We start from the raw sequence: 23,182 nt of genomic DNA on the forward strand, positions 1-23,182 counted from the left end.
AGTCTCTGCAGCGCTTCAGTAGCCTACGGATATTACCGTAACATCAGCAGTAGCTGTCCCCTCGTGCCTGTTTATTTGAATATTCCAGAACCGCAGAATAATATTTGGTAGATGAAATACGAAAACGTATATTTATGTATAACATATCACTGTTCGAAAGCGACTAACAGCTGTCTGTATGCTATTCCCCTTCTGTGTTTGCCCTAGAGGGGCACTTACGGTAAAAAAAAAAATTACCTCATGCATCATATTAACAAAGCAACGCTGACGTCACAAATCTGCAACAAATAGCCATTGTACTTCATTGTCTTATAGCGCTTCTGATTTATTTATTTTTTATTTGCAAACTTCAGAATAAACATATCAAAGTATTTTCATTGTTGTGCGTTTTATTTACATTTCACATTTATTCAGAAATAGTATCTTGCAATACTTTGGACTGGATAGTGCTCTCTAACGAGCCTATATAAAAACATAAATACAATATATAAATTCTTAAAATATTTGGTTTCACAAAAGATTAATAAATACATAAATACATTGGATTCAATAATAAACATACAAAGGACAAAATAAATATGAAAATACTAGAGCTTCATGTGTCAAAGAGCCAATGTGAAACTGAACGAGAGCATAAGTGTGTAAAATCGCACACTGGATGACACTAAAAAACACTATATTTTAACTAAACATATACTTTGAGCTAACTAACTAAGAACTACTGTTTCTGTCTTAGATATCAGCAGGCATCACTCCTTGCCCATCAACAAGCTGCTAGAGGTGGATTCTCTAAATCATTTTTCATCTCTCCTTCCACCTGCTTCCCTCTCTCTCTTTCTAAGTTGGCCTGCGTATCTAAGTTTGTAGTGTCCAAGGATGCCCACCCGACTGATGCATTGTCCCGACAGGACCCTCTCTTCCCTCTACTCTTCCGAGAGGAATCTTTTTTCACACGCTCCCCAGATGGCTGGCTTGTAGGTGTGCTTCTTCTTCTCCAGCTGTGAATATAAGAGAGAGTGATGCTTCCACGGTGACCTGCGTGTGTGGAAAATACAGAAATAGAAACAGAAATGTGAGAAAAATAGAGAGAAATTCAAATGAATAGAAACGTATAAACAAACAGAAAGATAGATAGATAGATAGATAGATAGATAGACAGACAGACAGACAGACAGACAGACAGACAGACAGACAGACAGACAGACAGACGGATGGATGGAGATAGATAGATAGAATTCAATAGAAAGATCTAATAGTAATCTAATCATTGTGTACCTTCAGAATCACTTCCATCTGTGCTCCTTCCTCTCCTTCTCTCTCCATCTTTTCCTCTTAAGCACATGAGATCATAGACGTCCTCCCTGAAGTCGCGGTTCATGATCTGGTAGATGAAGGGGTTTATCATGCAGTGGGATTTGGCAAATAAAGCAGGGATGAGCGTGACCTCTGGCTTCAGGATGGACACAAGATGTGGCCGGTGTTCCTCCATTCCTCCATGTGCAGAATCCACAGATGAACTGGATCCATGATGCCCTACTGAATGGGAATGATCTGAAGTCATGTTCCTCCAGGTACCAAAAGCATCACCGAAGTGTTCTGAAGAGGTCCAGTTCATGAGGAAGGGAAACCCAAAGACATCAGAGAATCCTCCGCCATGGCCGACGGCTGTTCCCGACATTCCTCCCGGGACAGCCGTTCCTCCGGCTTCAGCGAGGTGCTCTTCTCTGGCAGTCAAAGCCGAGTACAGTGAAACAATCGCATAGGGAGTCCAGGCGATCAGAAATGAGGAACACACCACTGCTGCTATCTGCAATAGAAAGTTGCAGAAACTGTATACTACAAGGAAATGAGAAACTGTATGTGAATCATGAAAAAGATAAACTTGAATAGAAATGGGGAGGTAAAAGCAGGGCCAGAATTAGGGGAGACATCCGTTGTACCAGACCTGTGATGAATGGGGCCAATAAGGTCCCCTATGAAATCAGCAGGGCTATAGTTTTTTTTATTTTATTTTTGATAGTATTTTTTATTTAGTTTGGTTTTTGTCCCTTTTATGTATTTATTTATCTTTTAGTGTTTTAAGGCCATCAAAGTTGTGTTAAAATGTGTTAAAATTCTCAGCATAGTTTACTGTTATTGTTATTCAGACGATCACAGCTTCTAATTTCCTACCAACTTTAAAGCAAGGTAAATTGTCAAGGCATACCAAAAACTAAAATTAATTTGTAGCCATTCACAATTTTTCATTTATTTAATTTAGTTCCATTTTTCACAGTAATTTATTATTTTATTTTATTTTATTTTATTAAAAAAATGTAAAAAAAATATTTATACATTTATTTATTCATTTATTATTTTATTTTATTTTATAAAAAAAACATAAATTTATTTATTTATTCATTCATTCATTATTTGTTTTTATTTATTTTTTATTTTATTAAATTAAAAAAATATATATTTATACATTTATTTATTTATTTATTTATTCATTTATTATTTTATTTTATTCTATTTTATTTTATTTTATTATTTAAAAAAAATGTATTTATTTATACATTTATTATTTTATTTTATTTTATTTGAAAAATTAAAAAAAATATTTATACATTTATTTATTCATTTATTCATTTATTATTTTATTCTATTCTATTCTATTCTATTCTATTCTATTTTATTTAAAAAAAATAAAAAATGTATTTATTTATTTATTTATTTATTTATTATTTTATTTTATTTTATTCGAAAAAAATAAAAATGTATTTATTTTATTTTATTTTATTTTATTTTATTTTATTTTATTTTATTTTATTTTATTTTATTTTATTTTATTTTATTTTATTTTATTTTATTTTATTTTATTTGTTTTGTGAACAATAACAACCAATCTGCTTTCATGGAATTTCATAACTATTAGGCCGCTATACGTTTTGGCGAATTCATATGACTCCGTACAATCACATTCGTACATTTTTGAACGACCTTATTACACACCACTAAGGGTTAGGTTTAGGGGTGGACTTTCATAATTACTTTATTTCCTCAAAAATGTATGTTTTTGTTCAAATCAAAGTATAAATTCTTACAAAATCGCCCACTCGTTAAATAGCTACGTTAAATAGTTATGTCTGTGAAGAGGGTCTTTCCAAAAGTGTTCTGAGTGATCAGTTAGAGCTTGTACCTTTGTCAGCCGAAGATCTTTGCTGTTGTGAGTGACATTTGATGAGGGGATTGAAGCCAATATGCGGCCAGACCGATACACCTGAAATCACACAACACTGTAGCAACACTTCAATTCACCTTAATGGTTCTTCAGTCAACATTGGCAGTTAACCGTCAAATAAAAAAACATGCCATTTTTTATATCAGAATGAGGTAAAATGATCTTAGCTTCAAGTAAGTGTTTTAGAATCCATAGTAATACTGATAATCCCTCTGTTTATCTCACCCTGATGAGGATAGCAAGGTATGAAACGATGATAGTGAGGGTGGGAACTCCGAAGCAGAGCGACAGGATCAGGAAAATATAGACTCTATCATTGAGTGAAGACTTCATCTTCCACCTGTGGCCACAGGAAGCAATGCATGAACACATCAACACATATTTTCTGGTTTGTGGGTAAAATAACTTTCAGCTGCTTAAAAGTAAAAGCCTTTCGAAAGCCCTTGAGAATGCACTCTGAAAACACCAACAAATCACTGGGGAATAGGTTAGCAACCCCTTTACAGTGTTACCGCTATGGTTCATTACCAGTTTATGGTACAGCTGGTTCCAAACGGTTCCGGGCCATAACTACCAAACCCAAATACCGGAAGTGAGGCCCAGAACAATGTATAGATCCACACCAGAGCGACAGACTGAGAGGCATGCCTTCTTTCAATCCACTGACCTGAGATAAAGGAACATGTACATTAGTAAACATCTAAAAGCTTGCTTTATTGGTCTATAGTTGCTGCAAAGGACTAAAATGTATTATTGTATTGATTGTCACAGCCTGATGATACTGTTAGCTGAGAGAAAGATGCGCAGTCCATCAGAAAAAGAAATCTATGTTTTGCACTGAATATACATACCTAAATGACAACTAATCTTTTTGGTGATTTTGTGCAGTGACATACTATACTTTAAAGGGAGGCAAATTGTAATTATGGCTATTGTATGGCAATAAATGTCTTCAATTACAAATCAGATCTCATTTTCTCAGCATTTGCTGTTCTTCTCTCTGCCTGAGGAAAAAATAAGTGCTGTTGAATTATTTTTTGGAAAACATTTTGGGGAAATAATTTTTTTTGGGGGATATCCAGATTTTTATTTTATTTTATTTTATTTTATTTTATTTTATTTTATTTTATTTTATTTTATTTTATTTTATTTTATTTTATTTTATTTTATTTTATTTTATTTTACAGCTGATCAAAATAATTCAGTACAAATTAAATTAATTTAATATAATTACAATGTAGATTGCGCTTTGACTTAGTGGCATTGTGCTTATATGTAATACCGTTCTTACAGAATGTATAAGTAACCTATTAATATCATAGAAATTATTCAGTAATATTAAGGCAATGATACTAATACTTTAATGTGTGCTCTTATGTGTGAAGTGGGTGATAATGCAATTTATTTATTTTTTTGTCCAACAAGGACAACCAAATTTTGTACTTTCATCCTGCTGTGGAAACGAATGACAGGGTAGGCCTTAACTGTACCTTAATTGCAAGTCTCAGTAATGTTCAAGAATTCAAATCATAATGTACAAAATCTAAACAAAATGACACTACAAACAATAAAAAAGTGAGAATTACCATATCGAAAGCTACAGATTTTGAAGCAGCGGTCGAGGGAGATAAGGCAGGTGGTGATGAGAGACCCAATACCAAAAACAAAGCCCTGAATCCCATACCACATACATCCTGTTTCCCCGAAAATCCATGCATGGGACAGACTAAGAGAGACAAACAGGGAAAAAAAATAAAAATTTTAGAGCACTAACAAAATCCTGAGCACAGCAAATCCAAAAATATCCATAAGAACTCTATTTAATATGCTCACATTCTGCAGATGTGATGATTTTGCAGTTTTATTTTCTCTAAGACTTTAAGACATTTTTTTTTTAATAAACTGTGGGTATGTTTACACAAAGTAGCAGTCAGGCATGAAAAAAGTCCAAAAAGTCAGGCCTGATGATTTTTTTCCACACACTGTATTTTCTCTTCTTTTTTTCACAGAAGTGTTTCTATGTCTTCCTTCACCCGAGGGCATGTTTTGGTGGTTTGTGGGAGGAAAAAAATACTTTCAGTTACATAAAAGTGAAACCCTTTTGCCCCCCTTGATAATTCACTCCAAATTCCATCAAAAGTGTAAGGATTTTTTGTTTTCTTTTTCCTCAAAAATCTATTCCTGTCATTCAGAGAAGTATAAAGACGTGAATTAAATAAAGCAATCATAAAAAATAAAGCACATCTAAAGTGTTTTCCCCTGACCAAATGTCCCTGTTAAATCCTCTCTAAAGTCAAATCAGATCAATATTATTCCTTGCATAGATGTTCTAAATGATGTAATAGCATCATCAATGGCTTATATTCGGACTGTCAATCTTCTTTCTTCACCAGCTAAATACTTTAACCTTGACTGGCACTCACACACACAAGAGCGAGTGATGCATTATGCACACGATGTCGTAGACTAATACAGGCTTTAGTAAAGAGAGCTTTTATATACTTGTAATGTACACTATTGCCATGCCAAGCAAAGTAGTGAAACCCTTCAGAATACATGTTAACCGCATGCTCTATGTAAACCTGCGGTCAGTGCAGTGGTGGTACCTTGAGATGATGAGACACGGCGCCCCCAGCAGGCTGTAGCCGAAATCACAAACTGCCAGATTGATAGTCATCAGCTCGTGTGCTCTGAGCTTCTTTCTCCTCTGACCGTAAACCACCAAAACCAGCCCATTCCCAACCACCGACACCACACCTGGGACAGAAATGTAGATCTTAGTGTTGACCGTCAACTTACCCAGACCAATAGTTGATATTAAAGCTAAATAGATTATTTTAATATAAAAAATATAGGCCTATGTTTGTTTTTAATGGGACAATACATGTAATTTTACATTAAGGTATATATATATATATATATATATGTTTACGTTTTAAAAAATGTACAAAACTGATTTAATGCATATTTTTCAGTCATGAACAATGTGTTTAAACATGCAAGTCTCAGTTGCTAAATAACATTTCAAAGTGTTTAAATTCTTTTTTTGACCATTTTTATGTCAGGCGTACAACCAGTTGTATGTATATATAGGCTACTTGTAAGTTGTACCACTTGACATGGAAAGTGTACTAATATAATATGGAAATGAGCAGTTTTTACCAGTATTTGAGAGAGATCTACAAACCTTTTCACTTCACTTTGCTTCTGGATGATGCATTATCATGTTACTGTTTTTACCTTGTCAATTCATAATAAAAGAGTTTGCAGTTGTGCCACCCTGACATTTAAGAATATACAAATTGATGGACAAAAGGTTTTCAATTATCTCAACAGCTTTAAAACTAGTGATATTTATAACATTTGTTTATATGAAAGGTTTCAAACCTAAAAATAATGCATAGTATTTAGTTTAAAATTTTTGTTATTAAGACACCATTTTAAGTAGTTTTCTTAGTTTGTTCATCTGTTCGGACGGTTGCACCACTTGACATTTTGGGGGTTTAAGATAACAAAACAAAATAAAAATGTATTAAACTAAATAGGTTTTATATATTAAAATGATTTATGTCATGAATAAAAAATTGTTTTATTTAAAATTATTTTCCATATATATATATATATATATATATATATATATTTTTTTTTTTTTTTTTTTTTTTTTTTTGCAGTAGGCTAAAAAATATTGTGAGCTAAAAAATATTGATTGATTGTTAAATAGTTTGTAGTTTTGTTGAATATAAATAATATGAATAAAATGTTATCAAAAAAATACATTTTTTTTATGGGACAAGATCTTTTAAAAGTAAAAACAGTTAATTCATGAATAATTGATAGTTTTTTAATAGTAAGGTCACTTTTGGTCAATCTATGAACCAATGTTTTTAAGTGTAACAATTTTATGTTCTGTGTACAGTAAAATTACTTTTTTTTGCAGGGAGCTAAAATGTTGATTTGATGTTATAAATATGATCTTATTACTGCCACATTATTTTTCCATACAAGCACACCAGTACATATGATTCTTCCGAACCCACAGCCATTGTAAGACAAACACAACTGTGTTAAATCTGCTGCATGTAAACCCCTCTGGTTGCACTGCAGTTTTTAAATGGCTGTGTCATTGCAGTTGTATTTGCTGTGCAAATCAGTGTATTGATTGTAGAGGGCAGGTCTTTACATTGCTTAGGTTCTGACTGCAGATCAGTCATACTTACCAAACACTGTCATAAAACACTTGCTTTACAAAAACCTATAAACAAAACATGATATATGTCAAGTGTTACCATTTATTGATGTACCTTTTCGAATATTACCTTATTTTATATATGTGTGTGAATGTAAAGGTCAGTAAAGTTCAAAAGATCAAAGTGCACGACAAATGTAGTTATTATCTACCAAAAGAAAGAACCGATTCTGAACGGCCTGAAACGAGTCTTCAGTAATTCCAGTCTCACCTCCTACTACACAAACCTACGAATGTTTGTAACGAATTTGCATAATGCCAGCCTAAGGTCTTCATTGGCTGCGCGCAATCAACGTCTGCTTTGCCCCGCTTCAAACACTGTAGTTGTAGCTGAGGCCTGAAAGAGTTTAGTTTGTGTTGTTGTCAGTCAGCATGTCGAGAAGATGCTATTTTTTGCACTGTTAAAGCAAATCCTCTGAGGAAGCCTCTGGGGCTGAAATTCAGATATGACACGCGCTGTAAGTGGTAGACCAATCACAACAGAATGGGCCATCTGACCAATCAGAGCAAAGTAGGTTCTCAGAAAGGAGGAGTTGATCCTTGATTCAGACACTCTGAGAAAAGAGGTATTGCAATTTATATAATGAGAAAATTAAAGTGTTTTTTGACTTTATGCATGTAAACCGATTATAGGAGACCTCCAAAACAAAATTAAAACTTTAAAAAAGCAAAATGGGGCACTTTAATTTATTTTATAGTATAAATAGGTTTTAATATGCAGTTCATGTGTCCTGTCGCGTTGAATACAAGCTTCTGCATAAATTGTTATGCTGTTAATAATCTGTGATGGAAAAAAATTGGAAGAGAATGAACATTAGAAGCATTTTTAATTGTGGTCTTGCTACATTTGCTAAACCCTAAACAATAATAATATTAAAGACATCTTCAAAAATACTAATGAAGCATTAATAATGATATAGAAACAGATTACTGACCCGTGATGATGAGGAAGATAGCTATGCTGAGGTCAGCGGATGAAGAGAGTTGTGAGTGGAAGGCATGAGGGACGGAGGACGGGACAGAGACAGACCCCATCCATGAGGCATTCACTCTCTCAGACATGAACTACTAACAGAGACAGAGAAAGACATAATGAGACAGCGCTGCTTTGATGAAATCCATTCAACTAACATGCTGGACTTACATGAAAATCAAATAAATCTGGGGAAAATACAGTTGCATATTCAAACATAAGTATTAAAGCTTATGTTCTTAACATTAAACCGTAGGCCCAAAATGATTTTGTGTAAAAGTAATAGTATTCAAAATGAATACTGTGGTTCGCTTTAAATTAATTTAAATATTTCAAAAGTAATCAAGTATGAATGCACTTACAGAAATGTGACTCTTGAAGCATGTTATCAAGTTATTAGAAAAACGGTAACACTTTACAATAAGGTCTCATTCGTTAACTAACACGAACTAACAATGAGCAATACATTTGTAACAGTATTTATTCATCTTTGTTAATATTAGTTAATAAAAATAAAGTCGCTCATTGTTTGTTCATGTTAGTTCACAGTGCACGAAAGGAAATGTAACTTACTCACTGAAAATTACTACATGTGGCAGAAGCACTTTACAGTAATGAAATGATATGATGCAATAAGTTATGACAACATATGTTTTTACATTGCTTTAACTCCTCAAATCAAGTTAAACAAGATTCAACTCCTATTTTAAGTCAGTTTAATGTATTTTAAGTTGAAATGATTAAACTTCTTTATAGTATATTAAAATTAATATTAGATATCATAAACTAACATGAACTAACTATTGCTATATATTTTAAGATATTTTATTATATTTTTTATTTATAAATATTCATTTGTTCACTTGGAGTTCATATTAATTAAAAAAATGTGAATATTGAAATGAATATTAACAGATAAATAAATGCTGTAAACATATTGTTCATTGTTATGTTAACTATTGCAATAAATAGTGTTGATGTAGGCTATAGCTTGTTGTATAGTGCTACCAAAAACATTCTCACTTAGAAAATATTCACGGAGGAAACTAGGGAGAACATATGAACAAGAAGGAAACAAAACAGTAAAACGGGAAAAAACATAACAAATTTGTTCAAGAGAGATGTGTTATTTGACTGAAGCTGGCTGTGTCCAACATAATTCAGCTTTAAAGTGTCAAATGACATCTGAGCAAAGAACAAGGTGAAAGTTTTTACTCACCTTCCTCTGTCAGTCCACCTCTTGTGTTTATCTCTCTGTCTTTTTCAGTCTGCCACTCTCAGTTAATCTCAAAGTGAAATGCTCGCTTTTCAGTCTTAAGCCTCTTTTGTTCCTGTTGCTCTCTGTTTATACGGGAAGAGCGAATCAATTTCGCTGTGGTCAATCTGCCAGAGGACCATCAGGATTCAACAGTAACCCTCCCATCCTTTTGAACACCCTGCACCTCCCTCTTCATGCGCACCTCTACCTTTCTCTCGCTCCTCATTCGCACTCTGTGATTAGAGGATCCCACAGACGAAACTTAGTTTTTAAAGACAATGGGAGCCGTAAATGTTTTAGTGAGATGAAAGAACATCATGGCAGACACTGCACTTGTTGATGCTATAAGATTAATAGTAGTGACATAATCTGTGTATGTGGGTGGATAAGAGAGAGAGAGAGAGAGAGAGAGAGAGAGAGGTGGGGGTGGGCATTGCATATGAAAGAGTAAATGTGCAAGTATAACAGCCATCTGAACTATAAGCAACTAAAGTCTCTTAATCCTCTGCCCGCATTCTTATCAACAGAATTGGACAGCGTTAAAGTGCATGCACACACACACACACACATAAATGCAAAAGGATGAGCTGCAGCATAAATCCCACAATCCTAGAATGTCTCAAGGCTAAATCATAAGTCATATGCAGCTACATCTGAAACATTAATTTTGTTATAAGATGATTGTTTGGACATAGAATCGTAAACAACTATTTTAAATTGCTTTATTTTAGAAAATGTCAACTCTAATATGATGTATGGTTAATAATGTTATGCACTCTTGACTGATAAAGTCTAAAGTTCCACCATGCTCATCATTGGTAAATCTGTGCCGTGCTAATGCAATGCATTAATGTTGAAAAGTCTATTGGTCTTGTTCTGACTCCCACATCAATAACATTGATAGACATATTTCATAAAGGCCCATCAGGAGAAATAATGGCATGTCTATGTCAGGGTGCATTATTCATGGGAAACTACCCCCGATGCACAAATGGACAGAGTATTGAACTAATAGACTGTGTCAGGGAGAAAAAGAGAATGCAGCAGAGTGCTTAGATGGGTGAATGAGAGCAGGGGAACTGTTTTAAATAAAACAGTAAGAGGTTAGAATATTTTAAAATCATTAACCATCAGACCAGGTCTAATAAAACTTAAATGCATATTCTCATGATTGGTGATGTCATTTTAAAAATGACTGGAGATCGAGGGCCTTTCACTCTTAAAATTGGGGTTAACAGTGAAAGTTTATCCTTTTCATGTTCTACACATAACCTGTTGTAATATGCCTAACTTTTGTTTTTAATTTTTTTATTCAGTGGCGGAAAAACAAGCTTCCATAACAAATAAAATAAAAAAATAATCGGCACGTGAAATTTTCGGAAATTGTAGAAAGCACATGAATTTTTATTCAGGCAAGCGTTGCTCAGTTTTCGATGGACCCTTTTCACATTTTTCACTGGAATACTTAGAAGCAGAAGTCATAGTTTGGTAAATTTCTGTAGTGGTGAACAAACTAAAATGAATCATTTTTGCATTCCCACTTGCCCCAATGGCAAAAGAAATTCCATGATAGTGTTTAACTTCCCCCAAAAACTTTGAAATTAAGTCAAATTGTATTTGAAACACTAAGTAGGCTACGTACTTACACGACAACGATGTAGGCTACTAAACACGGAAAAGTTTTCAATTTGTACAAACTGCTGTCAAAACGATCCTGGGTCAGTTCACACGGATCTGTGAAAACGACAAAAAACTGTGTATTTGGCATGATGTCACTTTGTAAAGAAACACTACGCGTCTATAGACTGAACACTAATGTGCATGAAGTCATAGTTTTCACAGATTCGCATTTTTGTAGTTTACACAGAGACAAAACAGTAGTTTTCAAAAGTTCGCATTTTCAGGCCTCCAAAATGTCGTGTAAATGAACGACTAAACTGCATTAAAAGTTTTCAGTTTTTAGTTGAAATCAGTGTCGTGTAAACGGCCGCAGCAGTGTTAACCAATTTAAGGGCCGTTAACAAAACACTGTTTTCTACTAAAATGGAAAACTTTGTAGCCTATGCGTTTTGGCAATTCATGTACACGACAAGTGTTTTTGAGGGACTGAAAACGCAAACTTTTGAAAACCGGTTTTAAAGTGCAAAGTTTTTAAAAACAATACCGTTAAGGCCCATATTTCTAGCGAAATCGAAGAGCGAACTGATGTGATGCCCTTTCAAACTAAATCAGGCCAAAACTAAATTAGTTTGGAGTTCTTTCACGTGGAAATCTTTTCCGCTTAATTTCTCCCGTTCAATCCGTGTAGCCTACCCACGACTATAAATCAGCTCTCCAGCGACCAGCGTGTTCATGTTTTTACTCGTTTGAACTTAAGTTGAATGAACTTTTCAGCCTGATTTTGTTCAAAATGACACCAGTTCGTTCTTCGATTTTGCTTGAAGGCTTTATTTAGGGCCTTTATCATAACTACAAAAAGGTGAATTTGTGAAAACTTCACCATGCGCATTACATGTTTGTGTAATTTGTACAAACTGATGTCGCCAACTACTGGCCTATCAGCATAATACAACATTGTCTTTTGTGGATCAGTGTGAACATGGATCGTTTTGACAACGTTGTCACCTATATGCAAAAAAATTAACTTTTTAGAACAGTGTAAAGTAGGGGAGAGTGGGGTAAAGTGAGACATTTTTTACATTTGTTCCCCTCTAAGTGAGCTAAAATGATATATCAGTCAAATTTACACATTTCCCATTAATTCAGGATGTTTCCTAGCAATGGAAATTATTAGAATGTATTCAGGATGAAGGGCAGTGAAAATATGAATGGTTTTTAAAAAGTGGTCTTGTGTCTCACTTTACCCCAGCTTAGGGGTAAACTGAGACAGACCAGAGAAATCAAGGGGGTAAAGTGAACCAGCTGGGGGTAAACTGATCCACTTACTTTTTCCACTCTGAAACTTCCATAACAACACATGTTGTTACAGTTAGAATCCTGACAGCTAGCTTGACAACCACACATTCCAAAACTAATGTCGGACTAGTAACAGAATCATGGGGATTGGTCAATTAAGCACATTTTTTTGATGACCCACCGGTGCGCATCCAAGTGAAGGTGCAACGTCCTTGGCGTGCTAAGGGTAAATGGCACACTGGAGGAAATTCCTCCTAAAAAAAATAACTATATCCAAAATATTGTGATACATTTGGAAGCTCAATGCAGTCAGACCTCCCCTGTCCAGCCCAAGGAGGGTGGCCCTTCCTGGGCCAGATTCGGATTTGTCCGCCACCGCTGGAGCTCCGTCTGGAGCAAAGTTGGTCCTAAAACGGACCTTTGGGTCTTTGTGGAGGCAATGCTCCACTTGGACAAGGAACACGGACCAGAGAACCGTGGTGGTCAGACCGGGTGGGGAAACCGCCTGACCCAGCCCAGAGAAAGTGCACTTTGTGTGGGCGAGACTTCCAGTAAATAGGGTCTGGTTTGGACACCCAGTCCCTCGGTGCCAGGGCGTGCATACCGGTGAGCGTGCACCATCCTGGGTGAGCTAGGGGTGAAAGACACACTGGAGGATATTCCTCCTCATAAAAATGTCCAAAAATATCTTGTATTTGAAGAAGAGCTCCATGCTCGCAGACCTCCCGGGCCAGCCCCAGGGAGGGTGGGTCATCTCCGGTAAAAGTCAGATCCGTACACCTGCTGGTGCTCCTGCTGAAGCAACGACGGTCCAAACACGGACGCTCAGGGTGTTGTAGAGGAGGGAGACGACACTCTTATCGGACAAGGTAATGGAAAACAGGTGCCTCAGGGTTGCCTGGGGCCCAGAGGAGCGCACCCTCTCCTTCGGGCCGTCAAGTTGGGGTGCCCGGTCGATTGGAGCTTCAGATGTGCCGGTCGAGGGGCAGCTTGCTCGCAGATTTGCGCGTCGACACGAGACCTCGGGAGACTCAGACGGCCCGTCTGAAATGGATGTCCGCAAAGGTGGCGGTGGCGATGGCCGCGGGCGGGTGGGAGGATTGGGGGTGTTAGTTGGGGCCCCCCGGCACGCCTTAAGAGCCGAACTTCGCCCTGCGCCTCCCCCCGCTTTGAAAGCACCCTTCCCGTTTACGGCCTCGATCCAGATGCCTCCTACCCCTGCCCCCGGCGGATGGTTCCTCACCCACCCTATGAGTGGCCGTGTCATCTCGAGCCCAGGCCCGAGTGGAGCGAGACCCGTGTGTAGGGAGCCTGCGCATCGCGGTTCACCGTCCGGGGGCTTCTCGGTTGATCCCGAGGTAAAACGTATGCTTGTCGAATGGTCGGTCTGGATAAACGGCGAAGCGACTCCAGGGGCTTGAGACACCCCTGGAGAAAAAGCAGTGGAGGAAGGTCCTCCTCCGAAAACAAAAACGGACAGTGTCCGTGAGGTTGCAGATGGACGAGATTCCCATGCTGACTTTACTCCCAAGCAGGCTCCCAGGGAGAGTGTCGGAGTGACCTCGGTCCTAAAACGGACCTTGGGGGTTTTGCTGAGGAGGGGACAAACGCTCCATTCGGACAAGGTTAGAGGGAGAAGGTGCTCCATCTCTTTGCCTCAGCTACTGCACCCCAAGCTACTGATTTTTACTTCCCCTTCTCTTTTTGATGGCTTTTCTACAATGTTTATGACATTAAAAATAAAACATGTCATGTAATATTACGTTAAAATATGTTTAAGACTAAACTTAACTTGTGCCTCATGTCTCACTTTACCCCACAGCATTTGTCTCACTTTACCCCACCACCACATTTTAGAAAAAAAAACAATCTCTCTTAGCAATTCAGGCTTATCTTCAGCTAGCATCATCACATGGTTTTATATGTTGGTAGTTCATCAACATGTATGATATAAGTTTTTCTACCTGAATCAATTTGCTTTGGCACAACAGTTAAGTTGACAGCAAGAAAATTTACTTTTACATGCAAAAAAAATATTTTTGTGAAAAAAAAACATGCTTACTACAGCACCATGAGGTCCTCTCCTTCATGGCCAAGGGGAAATGAGAGGGGCTTGAAAACATAACGGTCAAATGACCAAAATTGTGTTCCATAGCCTAGATACAGGGGGTGTCTCACATTACCCCATTCTCCCCTACCCTTAAAGCTAAAGTTTTTTTTAATCTAGATTTAAGGTTAATAACTGTGGAAACGCATGCTGTGATAAAGGCAGCTCTGTAGCTTGGTGCTGCAATTGCATGCACTTTAGAATTTAGTGTGAACTTTAAAGAACAGTGTGAAAAGCTTTTTGTTTGGATCTCCCACCATGACCAGTGTAGCCAGTTGTTTTAATCTTTCCAAAATGCTTACATGCATTTCAAAGGAGTCTGCTGTGACCACTTGTGCTCTGATTATGTTGAGACCCTCCCTTCTTATTTTGGAATAAACGAACATTGAATAAAAGATTGAAACCCCATTTAAAATGGCTTCTTTTAAATGAACATTTACAATTTTTGAATGAGTGCTCTGACCCAAATAAGTCACTAAATCTAGAGGAAACAAAGACAATAGCTTCCATCCATTTCTCACAAACAGAGGACTTTATTCCGTCACAGGATTTTAGCAGACAGAAAAGCCTTTTTGAAGTCAACATCCATTTTTAAACCTCACACAAAAACAGAACAGCGTTTTCATATAAAAATAACATTGGTCTTCAAATTATCCATATAATTTCCTTCCAGGCATGTGGTGCAAAGATCCAACCAGATGAGAAAATGGTGGGTCACGTATCAAAGAGGGCAGAAAGGTCACATCTATTCCTTGGAGGCCATGTGTGCCATCAGGTCACAAACACGGTTGCTGTACCCGAACTCATTGTCGTACCTATGAAAATGAAGAGAATGGATTAGACCCAGTCAAAAAGAACACAAGTAAAAGAGTTTCCAAAAGCACTGTTTCTCATGCCCTTCAAGTGGAGTAAGAAATAGCTTAATTACGAGTTAAGAGGACATGAATAAGCAAGTAGGTAGTATTTATGCATTTAAGTGGGGAAACTGAATTCTACACGATACACAAGTTGATCCACCGGAAGGAGCATTTTGACTTGAAATATTGCAAAAACAGATCTAAAGATAGATGATATAGCTATGAGATAAGTGCACCTCTTGATTATCACAAAATAAAACCTGACAGGGTGATTACAACCCCGGCGCAAAGCAGCTACTTGACAAATTACTATTAATCTGAGTGGAAGATGAACACTTAAGGGATAAAGTACAGTAATACCACTCATTACATGGATTTTCACCGTGTAATTATGGGGACATAGACTACAGAACAATTACAGTAAAATCAATATTGAAGTACTCAATTGCATTCAATATAAAATCAATAACTAGAACAGATGCAAAACAGCACCAGCAGCATTTGGTATGATAAGAGAAATTCAAGAGCCGGCTTCTGATACCCAGATGAGCGGTCTGTTAAACAGTTGCTATTGACAGTCATTACTGGCCAACAGACCAATCAGAATCAAGCATTTCAGAGAGTGGCATAAAGGCCTAGAAATCTCTATAGAGATCAGTGAGATAAGTCAGTCTACATTAAATATGGACTGATTTGAAAATATTTGACATGCTATATTTTATATATATATATATATATATATATATATGCTATATAGTATTCGTTATGACATGTCACTGAGGTACATGTTATACTGAAGTTTTCTAGGGTGCAGTTGAAGGCACTCTTACCATGTGACCAGCTTGACAAAGTGATCATTGAGGGCGATACCAGCACCGGCATCAAAGATGGAAGAGCGACAATCCCCGTTGAAGTCAGTGGACACCACCTGCAAGCAGAAAAAAAAAAAAAAAAAAAAAAAAAAAAAAAATCAATATGCTGCACAACTTCTAAACATTTACACTCACAACCTTGACAGTTTGTGCATACCTGATCCTCTGTGTATCCCAGAATGCCTTTCATGGGTCCATCAGCTGCAGCCTTGACCACTTTCTTGATGTCATCATACTTGGCCTGTAGTCAGAAGACATGAAAAGCCAACAGGTGTCAATTTGAGGCAATTCAACTGAAGCCATTTTTATCATGAAGGTTTGGAAATAAACTCACAGGTTTCTCAAGGCGGACGGTCAGATCCACCACGGACACATTGGGGGTGGGGACACGGAAGGCCATGCCAGTAATTTTGCTGAAACAGGAAGTAACAAGCATCAGAATATGTTTGGACTGCAGAAAGGAGAAGCAAAAAACCGAAAGGACATCAAATACCTAAACTTCCCCTAACAGAACATTCCACTTTTGAGTAAATATCACAAGACACTTCTTCACTGCAGGTCAATCAACTCTGACCTTTAAAATGTGGCCGTGCGGACTACTTGTGAAAGTGGATGTTGGGTTTTTAAAGTAAATTTGAGGAATTAAACTGCAATCTAACATAAATGTTCTTTAAGCGTCTCAGGCGTGGAGGACAGATGGGAGGGTGGCACTGACCCATTGAGCTCAGGAATGACTTTGCCCACAGCCTTGGCAGCCCCAGTGGAGGCTGGGATAATGTTCTGACTGGCACCACGGCCATCCCTCCACAGTTTCCCAGAGGGCCCGTCAACAGTCTTCTGTGTGGCTGTGATAGCGTGAACAGTGCTCTGAAAGAAAGGAGGTGGGAGAGGGGAGAGAGTTAACGTTCTGGGAACGATTATAAAACCAAAACGTCGCTTGCATCTCATTTATTTGAATCAACTAACGCATTTTGATAAGAGCAAAGTGTAGTGCTTGACAAGGAAGTGGAACAGAACAATTTGTCAGACGCATCAATCACTTAGGTCAAAAGGCTTTTTGGTGAGATTGGAAAAGCCATTTAATCTTACCATAAGACCTTCAACGATGACAAAGTTATCATTGATGACCTTGGCCAAGGGAGCAAGGCAGTTGGTGGTGCAGGAGGCATTGCTAAAAAGACCAAAAAAAAGGACATGATAAATCAACATGATCGAACATTTGTATTACACATGGATAAAATCCCTGAATTTCATTAAGTGGAGTTAAACTCGGTTTGCTTTAGTACACCCCCTACAGGATATAACAATGATTGGCAGAGATGTTATGCAGTAGAGATATGCAGAGTAGAAAATAAGTAAACCTAAATTAATCTTGGGCCTAATCTAATTTTAAATAAAGGGACAAAGATTAAATAAAAAGAACCAAGCTTTTTTTGTAAAAAACAAAAACTTAATATATGGTTAAATAAATTAAAAAAAGTAAATTGACAAGCAACATAACATTTATTATTTTTATTTTATTACCATTTTATATGCAATTAATTTGATTAAAAAAAAAGTATAAATAAAACTGACAAGCGACAAAATGAGTAAATCTAAATTAAACTTGGGTATCTAATTTTAAATAAACTGACAATCAAACGTAAATAAAGTTGTTTGTAAAAAAAAAATTAATATAATTAAGATATAGAAGAATGCAACAATTACATTTATTATTTTATTTATTACTATATTATATGCAATTTAAAAAAAGTATATAAATTAAACTGACAAGCGACAACTAAACATTAAAAAGTGTTATTTAAAATAAAACTGACAAATACCTAATAATATATTTTTTTTTTAAATGTTAAATTGGAGCATGCATTTTATGTTAAACAAGTTTAAAAGAAAGCTAATAACTTATTACTTTCTGGTCACTCAAATAAAAATAAAATGTTTCATCCAACTGTATCCTTACCTGACAACTTTAAGGGAATTATCATATTTCTCATGGTTGACGCCCATGACAAACATAGGGGCATCTGCACTGGGGGCAGAGATGACGACTCTCTTGGCACCACCCTTAAGGTGAGCCTGGCAGAAAAGAGCAAAGGTTCAGACACAGGAAGTGTACAGTAGCTTTGATGGCTGACGTAATGACAATGACTACATACAGAGGCCTTCTCAATGGTTGTGAAGACACCGGTAGACTCCACAACGTATGTAGCACCTGCATCACCCCATTTAATGTTGGCTGGGTCCCTCCTGCACAGACACAGATGGAGAAATCATGAGTACAGCGCTGAATGCAGCATGTAGTGTTTGTAGGGACAGCACTCACTCGCTGAAGACGGTGATGGCGTGACCGTCGATGACCAGCTTGCCGCCTTCTGCCTTAACCTCACCCTTGTACTTGCCATGGGTGGAGTCATACTTGAACATGTAAACCTGCGAAGAGAATCATTTTAATGTAAAAATAAATAAAAATAATTTAAAATTGCATGAACCAGAAGTTCAGAAGAAACCCAATTTAGGAACTCACCATGTACTCAAGGTCAATGAATGGGTCATTGATGGCCACAACCTCTACTTTCTTGGACTGGACAGCAGCACGGGTCACCAGACGCCCAATGCGGCCGAATCTGAGACAGGAGGAAATAAACTCATTGACAATTCTGCAACCAATATTTAACAGTATACATTAGTTCAAACAGGTTGTAATAAACGGTATTTGCTTTCTTTTAAATAATCACTTCGGTAAAGAGGCATTAAGTTGATCAAGAGACAGTAAAGACACTTTAAATTGTTCTTTTGAACCTTCCATTCAAACAAAGACTCCTAAAAAGAAACCTGTCAGTCCCAACAAAACGGTAAACCACACAACTGATTTAAAGGAGTACAAGTAGTGTTTGAGCACCAAATCAGCATATTAGACTGATTTCTGAAGGATCACGTGACACTGAAGACTGGAGTAATGCTGATAATTCAGCTTTGCCATCACAGGAATAAAGTTACAATATTAATGCATGCTTTGAATTGCAATCTCACATTACTATCGTTTTTACTGCATTTGAGCAGATAAAATGCAGCCTTGGGAGCAAAGACAATAATAATCCAAACCCATCATTTCAAAAGGAAGTGTATTTGTATAGTTCTTACAAATTAAGACTAATCAATAACACTTATAATAAAAATCAGAACACAAATAAAGTTCAATGTTTCCAATGTTGCAAGAGAGCAAATATCTCCTACAGTAAATTTCTGCATCTCATCACTAGATGGCGCACATGTCCTATTACTGAGTCCATACAAAACCATGTCCTATCCTTGTGAGTCCAGTGATTGGACCCTCTTGTAACCCACATGTCAAAAGATGACTCCACCTTTTACCAAATATAGAAAGTGTCCTAACTTTCAAGCCATTAAATGTGCTAACAAAGCTAAACCTGAAGAGCGGTTTAGTAGCATTTAGATAAATGATACTGCCAAAGCATTAGAGAGTGTTTGCCGGAGCATCATCGTGCTTGACCTCTGCCATCCAGGATTTGATAAAGAATTTCTGTAGGCCTCCAGCTGTCATTGTGAGCTATTTTGGTACTCATAACACCAATGCTGAAGACAGATAAGGACTGACTGCATGAAAGATCCACAAGAAAACCTCTTCAATTGCAAAACTTTTAACTTTAAATCAATAGGCCAACGAAAACCAGTAACCACAGCACACAACGCTTTGCACTGATAAGACCTAATGATACGGTGAAGGTACAACTTCAAAACATTTGCATGAAGTCCGTAAAGATTGAGAAACAGGCCAAAGGTGTAAAGTCCTGTTTGAGCAGTGGCGTTACACTTCAAATATTCAGGTTAATCAAAGCTCACAAGAGGCATGTTGTAATGGTCTATAAAAGGAACATGATTAAAAAAAAACCTGTTACTTTAAGATTGCTAAAATATAGACTACTTTTTCCGCTTTAAGCAACTCACTTGTGTAGTTAACATTTTTACAATCAAAAGTAGTGTTAACATTAAGACACTGTGTGTGAACTTCCCAAGTGACATTAAGCTGGATCTAAACTTTGCAGGACAGTAGATAAAGATGTGACTTTGGGTCTACGTGTGCATGGATGAATATTGACGTACGTATGGGGCACGTACATCAAAGTTCATGCATGCACAGGTAGACCCAAATATCAGCATGTAACTTAATGATCACATGTCCTGTCGCATAACTCTACAAGCCTTGGAAAGGTCACAGCTGGTGTTGAAGTCTCCCATTGCAGAGACACTTCAGCTGGTTAGTCAGAGACTTGAATGGATTGTTGGGTACTGCATTGTGACAGGTGTATGAAACGGCTATGAAACGCAAAAGCAAACTCTGACCCTAGATAAAAAGTGAGACAAAGTACACAGAGATAAACGTGACATTATTTGACGTCGCGATGACGTAACATCGCATACACACAGCGATGGCACAATCCCAAACACTGGCTCGCGACTGGCTCGCGCAGCCGACGCCCCGCCAATCATTCATAAGAAATCAATAAGCAGTCCAGTAAGAACATTGACCTTTTTCAAAGATTTAAAGTTTAGTTTTTAGGTTTTTTTTCCCTCTCTCTGTGGATTTATTATTAGCATTTTTACATTTATGCTACTCAACACGCCAAAACATTACAGCATTATAGGCTAAATAAAGCTTGTATGGAAGGCTCTTCTATAAGTGTTTCAAAGCAAACATTTTCAAGTAACGAATGTTGACTTCTGGACAATAACGGTGTCACAGTTTTATGAATAGGAGTTCTTACCCGTTGATACCAACTTTAACCATGATGCCTGATTTGCGTCCTCTGAAGAAAAGAAAAAAAAGAAAATCAATTATTGGACTAGCTACATTGCGTCAGTCGAAGCACAAAGTACAGGTAGTGAACTTGCAAAGCTGAAGTCTAGAGATGCAGAGTGAGTGTAAACTTAATGCCCATTTAAACTTACGTTTATAGTATAATGCATTAAGTTCAAACATTTCCATTTAGGCCTACAACGTTATACTCATTGAGAAGTCATTTTGATTAGGGCCTGACCAACGGCTTTTCATGCAACATTGTCGCAATCTCTCCCAAACTTTCCACTGTGCTCCATGCATGTATAAGCTAGGTAAATATTTAATTTATAAACTCAATAAGGAACTTCTACCACTTCATTGTAAACTGCGGCTACACAATTGAACACTCAAATTTAAAATAAAGTGTATTTCAAGGTGGTATGAATGTTCATTTACCGTTTGTGAGAAGCGTCTGTTCGTCCTGACACTTGGTGTGAGTGGGAGGATAATCAGCATGAGGTTAATTTATATCTGGTGAGATAGCGGTGGCCACGCCTCCTTGGACTTTGGGCAATAATGACCACGCCCCCTTAGAATGTCAAGGTCATATTGGGGGAAGTTGGATGAAACAATCTCTTAAATAATTCTAACAAATGACACCAAGCTAACATAAAGCATTTATAATTAAATTATCAAATTATATTAAATCATATTATAGAACTACTGATATATTCAGAGTTTGTCCATTTTGGAAATTTAGCAGTGAATAAGATCAAGTTTAATGTCTTCAGTAATAGGCCAGGCCTATTTCCTGCAACTACTTTGGTAGTAAAAAATGCATTTAACTAAGCTTTTAAAATAAAACATCTGTTGGCATGGATGCAATGGCATTGTTACATTGTTATTAATCTACGTGACAACACAAAGGCATCATGTTCAATCCTAAGGAAACCAAAAAGGTGGAGACTTCCTGAGCTTTCGATCTAATTACTGCCTTTTTTTGCAGGTGTACTGACCCCGCAAAAGAAAGACATTTAGGATAAAATGTGTTTGCAAATGGTATTCTCTTAGAGAAAATAAAATTTGATTTGAGCATGTCTGTCCACCCTGACCTTCTAACAGTAACTGTTCCTGACTGAGAGTGAGATGAAGCAGGGGATCAAATCGCCCTCATCGTGAGTGTGTGACATTTACAGGAAATACCATGACCCTTCCCTTTTACACAGCCATTCCTGAATCCCAGAATCCCTCACATCGGCAGGAAATCCAATGCCTTTGTACCTGCAGAATCACTAACCAGCGCATGCGCCTTCACATGTTCATCTGTATGCAAGAGGTAAAACCAAGAAAACCAGAAAAGTGATTGAAGAAACAGATGGTAAACATTATCAAAATGACACTGATTTCCTGTTTAAAACAAGAACAATCTTTCAGAGAGTGACAGGGTAGATTAATACCTTGGTGTCTAAATTTGCATAGTGAATTTCATCACAAAGTATTTGATTAATCGCATTATAATCTTTCTGTTATCCGTCAAATTTTGCGTTGGTGTTAATTATTTTAAAAGTTGTTGACTCTTTGTCTCTTTCCTGCAATTAATCACAGACTAGTAATTAACTCTGACATGATCCACGAGATTAGGTGCTCCATCACAGATTAAAAAAAAAATAGATTCAGGCTTCATAGCAATTAGCTGTCATAGTGCAATGTTCCACAGTAAACCTGCACTTTTGTTGCAAAATATGATCTGTAACTTTGCAAATCTACAGAATTGTCCTTTTTATTTTGAATTAAAGTAGTCTTGTCCTTTCTATGGTGTTAAGTATCATCTGAGTTTACACTGAAGACAATTTTGGACTGTCGTGACTGCTGCTGTGGCCTTTATGATAGTTCAGAGGTCACAGAGATGAAGAGGCCAAACTGCGTTCCTCATGG

The 23,182-nt window shown here is 36.9% G+C and overlaps 2 protein-coding genes across 3 annotated transcripts; both read right to left on the reverse strand.

The window, feature by feature from the left end:
• Positions 1-298: 298 nt before the first annotated feature.
• Positions 299-9,783, reverse strand: opn9 (opsin 9). 2 transcript variants are annotated; one of them, XM_081388070.1, is made up of 9 exons: positions 9,659-9,783; positions 8,402-8,534; positions 5,827-5,977; positions 4,807-4,946; positions 3,749-3,887; positions 3,446-3,560; positions 3,179-3,259; positions 1,276-1,807; positions 299-1,035 (listed from the first exon to the last, which is right to left on the reverse strand). In XM_081388070.1, exons 2-9 carry the CDS (start codon positions 8,526-8,528, stop codon positions 764-766), a joined length of 1,557 nt encoding a protein of 518 aa, XP_081244196.1. In that variant the 5' UTR covers positions 8,529-8,534; positions 9,659-9,783; the 3' UTR covers positions 299-763. The 2 variants fall into 2 exon arrangements, with proteins under 2 accessions (XP_081244196.1, XP_081244197.1); XM_081388071.1 differs by having other exon boundaries at positions 8,402-8,531; positions 9,659-9,762.
• Positions 9,784-15,229: 5,446 nt separating this feature from the next.
• On the reverse strand, positions 15,230-21,788 carry gapdh (glyceraldehyde-3-phosphate dehydrogenase). Its single transcript, XM_081388072.1, has 12 exons — positions 21,704-21,788; positions 21,234-21,275; positions 18,974-19,073; positions 18,773-18,879; positions 18,606-18,696; positions 18,410-18,525; positions 17,539-17,620; positions 17,165-17,316; positions 16,784-16,862; positions 16,607-16,690; positions 16,408-16,505; positions 15,230-15,535 (listed from the first exon to the last, which is right to left on the reverse strand). The coding sequence occupies exons 2-12, from the start codon at positions 21,254-21,256 to the stop codon at positions 15,466-15,468; spliced, it is 1,002 nt and encodes a 333-aa protein (XP_081244198.1). The 5' UTR covers positions 21,257-21,275; positions 21,704-21,788; the 3' UTR covers positions 15,230-15,465.
• Between the last annotated feature and the right edge of the window lie 1,394 nt (positions 21,789-23,182).

The sequence above is a fragment of the Scardinius erythrophthalmus genome (genome assembly GCF_964197995.2).
Source record: "Scardinius erythrophthalmus genome assembly, chromosome: 16".
NCBI classification, from domain to species: Eukaryota; Metazoa; Chordata; class Actinopteri; order Cypriniformes; family Leuciscidae; genus Scardinius; species Scardinius erythrophthalmus.